This window comes from Chrysochloris asiatica, unplaced genomic scaffold (assembly GCF_000296735.1).
Source record: "Chrysochloris asiatica unplaced genomic scaffold, ChrAsi1.0 scaffold00326, whole genome shotgun sequence".
Taxonomy (NCBI): domain Eukaryota; kingdom Metazoa; phylum Chordata; class Mammalia; order Afrosoricida; family Chrysochloridae; genus Chrysochloris; species Chrysochloris asiatica.
This window is the reverse complement of record NW_006408844.1, coordinates 315,345-322,865: the sequence shown is the minus strand read 5'-3', so window position 1 is coordinate 322,865 and position 7,521 is coordinate 315,345. Positions and strand designations below refer to the sequence as shown.

The window sequence follows — 7,521 nt, the reverse complement described above, 5'->3', positions numbered from 1 at the left end:
ATAATCTTAACTTGACTAGTGGAAGATTACTTTAAAAAAAAATTTTTTTTTTCATATAAAGGAAACAAAGGTAAATTGCTACAATTTGATGAACCTGACGTATGCTCATGGTGGTAGTAACTGTAAATACTAACAGAGCGGGAAGGAGTCTTCACATCTAGTATCAATGCTATCCCTTTCGTACACAGGGTAGATAGGGATGGGCAACCTAGACACTGGCTACCTAAAATGAGGGGCGATACAGGCATGAAGTGACTGGTTTACAAGGTTTCAAGAGGCAGTTTAGCTTAAGAGTGTATGAGGGAAGATAGAGTCCCCACTGAATAGTTTTCATCATGTCTAGATGGGTCTGGTTAAAAGAGATGGGGATAAGATTCATATGATTCAATAGTGAGTAATTATTATCATGACTAATTGCGACTGTCACAATTGTAAAGGTAGAAATTTTATAACAAAAACAGGGTTGTCATTAATCTAACAGTCCAGAAACAAAGGACCCTAGGACCATCAAGGGAGAAGAGCACAAGTGGAATGTGAGACCTTATCCAGAGAAGCAGCGACACGAGAGATGGAGGCAGAGATGGGAACATGGAGCGAGGGAGCAGCAAGAACTCTAGATACATGGGAAGAGAGGGACTGAGAGCTGGCAGCCAGGAGGCAGACTTGCAGAATGTGCCCTTTGGTGGTGTAAATTATTATATATGCTTGAGTGTTTTAAAAAAATAAGAGCTAAAATGAACGGAGAGAAATACTGTTAACTGATAGTTCATGGAAGGGATTATAATCATTGTAATGAAATAAAAAACCTAAACAGAAATTTTCACAGGTCACCTTGATAAAACAAAGTAAAGTATTAGAATGAAGTATGCAAAGACCTGGAGTCAGAAAACCAAAAGAGAACAATGCTCAGCATTTTTTAAATTGAAAGAATGAAGAAGTAATTAAAGCCTCAACTTACAATATTGAAGGATTCTATGGGAAAATGTTGAATGACTCAGGAATTAAAAGACAATGGAAGAAATACACATAGTAATTATACCAAAAGCATTGGTCTGTGTTCAGCTGTCTCAAGAGATAGTGTATCATCAAGAACCTATGGTATTAAAGGGAGAAATCCAAGTTGCATTAAAGGTACTGTTGCAAAACAAAGGCTCCAGGAAATGATGGGATGCAAATTTAAATCTTTCAACAAACTGATACAGCACTGAAAAGGCTTTCTTGTCTATGCCAAGAAATTTGGAAGACGGATACCTGGCAAATCGATTGGAAGAGATCCATATTTGTACCCATTCCAAAGAAATGTGACCCAACAGAATTTGAATATCCTCGAATAATATCATTAATATCACATGCAAGTAAAATTTTGTTGAAGATAATTTAAAAATGGTTACATCAGTACATGAACAGGGAACTGCCAGAAATTGAAGTCAGATTCAGAAGAGGACTTGGAACCAGAGATATCATTGCTGACATCAGATGGATCTTTGCTGAAACCAGGAAATACCAGAAAGACGTTTACTTGTGCTTTATAGACTGTACAGGAACATTTGACAATGTGGATCATGACAAACTATGGATAACATTGCAAAGAATGGGAACTCCAGAACTCTTCATCGCTATCGTGAGGAACCTGTATATAGACCAAGAAGCAGTCATTTGAGCAGACCAAGTGGATACTGAATATTTTTAAATCAGCAAAGGTTTGTGTCCTGAATATTTTTAAATCAGCTAGGGTTGTGTCCTTTCACCATATTTATTCAATCTGTATGCTGAGCAAATAATTCAGTAAGCTGAATTATATGGAAGAAGACTCATTGAAAACATTTAGATGGTACAACTTTGCTTCCTGGAAGCAAACAGAACTTGAAATACTTAACCGATGAAAATCAAAGACTACAGCCTTCAGTATGGATTGCACCTCAATGTAAAGTAAACAAAAATCCTCACAACTGGACCAATGAACAGCATCATGAGAAACGGACAAAAGGTTGAAGTCAATGACTTCATTTTGCTTAGATCTACAATCAACACTCATGGAAGCAGCAGTCAAGAAATAAAACATATTGCATTAAGCAAATCTGCTCCAAAAGATCTCTTTAAAACGTTGAAGGGTAAAGATAAGTCACTTTGAGGACTGAGTTGTGCCTAACCCAACCCGGTGGTATTTTTAATCACCTCATATACATGTGAAAGTTGGAAAATGAGTAAGGAAGACCTTTAGAGGATCTATGCATTTGAATTATGGTGTTGGAGAAGAATATTGAAAGTACCATGAACTGCCAGAACAAACAAATCTGTCGTGGAAGAGGTATAACCAGAATGCTCCTTAGAAATGAAGATGGCAAGACTTCATCGCTTTTGGACGTGTTGTCCAAAATGTTGTTGACACAGTAGCAGCAACAATGGGCTTAAACATAACAATAGTTGTAAGGATTGTGCAGAACAAGGCAGTATTTCATTTTGTTGTGCATAGGGTTGTGCATAGAACCAGATCAATGGTACCCAACAACATTTTCAAAGGACACAGGAGGATCATGGGGCTTATTAGGAATAAATTTTAAGAAAATTGAAAACTGCATTCATGAGGAAAAGGCCGGGAAAGTTGTGCTGGGGAATTTTTTTCCATCATGACAACGCACTTACCTTCAATGCTATCTCCAAGGGTAGCAAGGACTGCACTGATCTAGGAGAACTTCATTGGGAAATCTTACTCCTTCTATTCTACAGCCCTGATCTTTTCCCTTCAGACTTCTCTTTGCTCCTCAAACTCAAGAGCAGAAAAGAGTTAGAGAGATGGAAACCTTCAGAAGTGTATAGACCTAGATGGGAGCATATTGAAAAACAGTAGCTTCACATTTTGATATTTATGTTTAATAAGGTTTCTAAGGAGCTCTGGTAGTGTAGTGGTTATGAATCAGGCTGCGAACCACAAGGTCAGCAGTTCAAAATTACCGGCTGTTCCGCGGGAAAAAGATAAGGCTTTGTGCTCCCGTAAAGATTTACAGCTTTGGAAACTGTCCAGGGTCGCTGTGAGTCGGAACCAACTCCACAGCATATAACAACAACAACAGCAATGATTCATACTCCCTAAAAGGAAGTTGGATAAAACACTTTAAAATGAGTTTTCATTGATATTAATGTTAGCAAGCTTTATGCCTTTTTTTTTTTTTTAATTTGCAACCAAATAATTATAATCCTGTCTGTTTATTTTACATTTTGTAATATCAGGGGCCAGTCAGTCCATTGTAGTAGCCAACTTTTCTGAAAGTAAGATGAATTATAGTGGAGTTAGCCACTGGTTTCCCCATTAAGGAATTTTGCAAAATAAAACGCATTATCTCAGCAAAATGAAAAACAGAATCAATTATTGATAAGTATGGTGGCTGTGTGCCGTGGAGTCGATTCCGACTCATAGCGACCTTGTACAGGGTTTCCGAGGCTGTAAATCTTTATGGGAGCAGAATGCCTCATCTTTTTCCTGCAGAACAGTTGGTAGTTTTGAACCGCTGATCTTGCAGTTCACAGCCCAATTTGTAACCCCTACACTACCAGAGCTCCTTATTGATAAGTATAGGAATGGTGAAAAAAAGCACAGTCTTTAGCATACTACTAATATATTGAAATAAATGATGTTGTACCAGTCATTTGACCTCAAACTGTGGTAGAAATATGGCTTTACTACTTACAGATAGGGTCATAAACTGTCTTAAGTTCTCTGAGCCTTGCTTTCTCAGTTATTAAAACTTAAGGATATTTTAAAAGAATGTGATGAATATCAGGAATACACACATTAGTATTTAGCATAATAGCAGAAGACACATAATAGGTATTCAATTAATAGTTAACTGTTAGTGGTACCCTGGTGTCGCACTGGTTAAGGGATAGTGCTGCTAACCGAAAGGTCAGCAGACTGAGCTCGCTAGCTGCTCCACAGGAGACAGTTGTAGCAGTGTGCTTCCGCAAAGATTTATAGCCTCAGAAATCCACTTGGGTAGTTCTAGTGTGTCCTTTAGGTTCACTATGAATTGGAATCAGCTTGATGGTCGTGGGTTTGGTTTTTATTATTACTGAGAATATGAAATAATTTTTTCACTTAATCTTACAGGTTATTTTTATGAACTTCAGGTTATTTTATGTGAACTTTAGCTCTTCAACAGAAACATAGAATCATCTCCCTAGTGTCATTCCATTATCTCTTTGGTTAAGGAAATGATATAGGAGCAGAAAAGAATTTGCTTTGCTTCAAGAGAAACGTTCCATTACCACGATCACCAAAGCTATTATCTTTTAGTGGCTCTTCTGTTTTCCCTCTGTGTAGAAATCTGATTCCAGCATTAGTGACTTCCCCAGTGAAGAAGATGATATTATCCCTCCCCAAAAAATGAACCAGTCGAAAGCTCTTGCCAGATCATCTAAGGTTCTGGACTCAAGTAATCATAAGCTACAGAAGAAGGTGGCAGACAAGAAAAATAGGTGAGACTTCTATGAATGCTTGGTTTAGAGACAAAAATAAAAAAGGATTAATTTCAAAAGATCTTCTAGAATGAAGTCTGTATTTTCCCAATGTTATCAGAGTTATAGGGTAAATTGTAGTAAGTCAGTAAGTATTATAACTGTTAAGAATGTAATAACATGCATAGATAGGTGCTATAAAATGGTAAAGGGAGGTAAGCAAAATTCTGGGTTGTATGTGTTCTGTGATTATTAGCAATTATTAGAAAGTATGCATCCAGAAAGCAAATAAAAAGGAATGCACAGAAATGACAAGAGTAGTTATATTAGGGTAGTAGGTTTAGTTTGTTTTGTTTTGTTCCTTCATTGTATTCCAAATATGCTATACAATATGTACTTACTTTCATAGTTTTAAAAAGAAAAAAAAATACCATTTACTATTTAAAACTGAGTAAAGTCTTTATTCTTGCAGAAAAACTTATTTATAACATCAGCTTCTATGCCTTTGAAGAAATAAGCCTTTAGATTAGAAAACTATGTGTAACTTTTGAGAGATTTCATGTAGATTATGACCTGAATTTTGATCATTAAAGACATGCCTCAGTTCTCGATGACCTGTGAATTAAAATGCTTGCTTCCCATTCTTTTTTCTTCTCTTGCTTGTGCAAATTATTTTATCATGGCTCATTGACCATATGTCTTTACCTCTGTCTGTGTGGATTCATTTCAGACAGTTCGTTGAACAACAGATGCTCTCAGAAACTCCAGAAGATGCCCGAATGATGACCTTAAGTGTGGAGAGGCTGGCCCTTCTGGGTAGAACACATTCAGTTAGAATCATCATTGAGACAATGGGAGTTCCTCCAAGTAGTCCTCAGATGACGCTTGGCAAAAAAACCTTTGCTGGGAAACCACCTACCCTGACAACTAGCCTAGCAAAAAAGCGGTACGTCTTCCATATGGAAAAGTTCAATTTGACATTGTGGACAGCATTTCTATTAATAATAATAATAGTGATATATAATTATTAACACTTTATAATTTGTGAAGTTGAGTCCCCTACTGCATAGGTCCTAAGCACTATGCTAGCGAAGTGTGGGGATAAAGAAAGCTAAGAAACAGATCTTTTTCTTGTGACCTTTCAATTCACAGAAGAGCGAAGCATTTAAATAACTGACTATAATACAGGATTTGGAGGATCAAAGAGATGTTTATTAAAAGTGCTGTGGTGGTACAAGGAAGGGAAACTTTAATCCTGTCTAACAGGATTGATGAAGGCTTATAAGAAAAGGAAGCAGTGAATAAGGCCTTCAAAGATACATAAGTCTCATTGGGGGTTTTTGGTTTTTTTATATAGGTTTTATTTTTTAGAGAAGTTAAAATTTTACAGAAAGTACAGTCTCCATAAGCCCCCTCCTTTTTCACATTGTTTTCTTATTAAATAATTGATTCTACACTCCTGTGGTACATTTGTTTAAACTGATAAACCTATGTTGGTATATAAACTATAAGTCCATGGTGTGCGTTAGAGCTCACTCTTTGTGTTGCTCAGTATATGGGTTTTGACCTTAATCCTATGCCTACCATTACAGTGTTTGTTTTAAAAATGCCCCACGTTCTGCCTATTCATCCTATTTGCTTTGATTTTTGTAATCTCCTTTTTTGTTTTTTTATTTTTAGCACTTTCTTTGTGGAATATCACTTTCCTGTGGGCTTTTCCAAAAGTGGATTGAAAAAGACAACTTTGATCACCGAGGTTGTTCGACTTGCCTCCAGTAAAATTACAGACGGAAGTAAGAGAGAAACTGGGTTTCTGATTCTTAAATATTTTGACCTTTGTAAAATTTTCACACATATTATTACTCATCTGAAATTCGTAGTACCTACTTTCTTTATTTTGTAAGTGAGTTAACTGGTCCAGAGATGCTGCAAGTCAGTAACAAAACAGAGAGTAGAGCTAAGGACTGTTGACACTTAAATAATGTGCTTTCAACTATACAGGAAACTGAGGCATAAAGCAATTAAGTAGCTTGTCTAAGACCATACAAGTGGCATATGATATAACCAGGATATGAACCTAGAAGTGTTGGCAGTTTAAATCCACTAGTCACTCCGTAGAAACCCTATACAGGGTCGCTGTGAGTCAGAACTGACTTGACGGCACTTAACAACATTTCACCTTCAGCTAGTCCTCGTCTGAGATACACAGACATTATCTCTCTGAGTAAACCCTCTTGGTATACTGCCTACCAGCTTGTCGTTTAAAAACAGTAATTCGTATCATCACATACCCACTGAAATGTGTGGGTCTGTCTCCTTACACATTCTGTGCTCATATGCTTGAAATTCATTTTTTCTCAGAGCAAAGCACCACTTATCTTCTGTACCCTTCCTAGGGTTTTCTCTTTATGCTTGCTTTTCAGTCCTGCAACCTTAATACTTTCTGTGAAATCACACTAGCTAGAGTTTTGAGAGTTTTTTAGTTACTGTTTCACAGGGGGGTAGGCAGTGTGCAGGGAGGGCTTCAATTGATGATAGCCCTAATTAGAGGATGTGACATCTTGTTCTCCTTGCAGTGGTGAAGTTCCAGCAGCGATATGTATTTCCAGTACAGTTTGGTGGCCCAATGATAGAACACTGGTGGAACTCCAACCTCACTTTCCAGATTTACACAAAGAAAAGTCCACAGAAAAAGGTACTTCAAGTGGTTTTGAGTTTTCTGTCTTTTCACACCAAGAATTTGGAGCATACTTTAAGTAGCAATAAGTTATATAGCTACTTATACTAGGAATGTCCTCAGACTTAAACAACACTAATGGTTTTAATAATGATTATGATTGTTAATCTATGTCTGCTGTTTGTTCTAGGCCAGATGTTATGCTAAAGCAGTGGCGTCAGTAATGAGATATAGTGGGTGTGGACTGCACTGGGTGACACTCAAAGCAGGTGACACCAAAATAATTGCCTATTAAAGTTTTGTGCAGTGTTTCAGCAGAATTTATTATTTTTTATAAAGATATCTCTGCAGTGAACCTCAGGGTCAGCAGTTCGAAACTACCAGCTGTTCCG

General features: G+C 37.1%; 1 protein-coding gene across 1 annotated transcript in view; it reads left to right on the top strand.

Annotated features, from left to right (window-relative positions):
• Nucleotides 1–7,521, top strand: part of C2CD3 (C2 calcium-dependent domain containing 3) — a 173,686-nt gene that overhangs the window by 49,391 nt on the left and 116,774 nt on the right. The window contains exons 9-12 of the mRNA XM_006875430.1: nucleotides 4,319–4,473; nucleotides 5,183–5,398; nucleotides 6,133–6,245; nucleotides 7,029–7,147. Of these exons, the coding sequence (XP_006875492.1) occupies nucleotides 4,319–4,473; nucleotides 5,183–5,398; nucleotides 6,133–6,245; nucleotides 7,029–7,147 (603 nt within the window). The remainder of the gene's footprint in view (nucleotides 1–4,318; nucleotides 4,474–5,182; nucleotides 5,399–6,132; nucleotides 6,246–7,028; nucleotides 7,148–7,521) is intronic.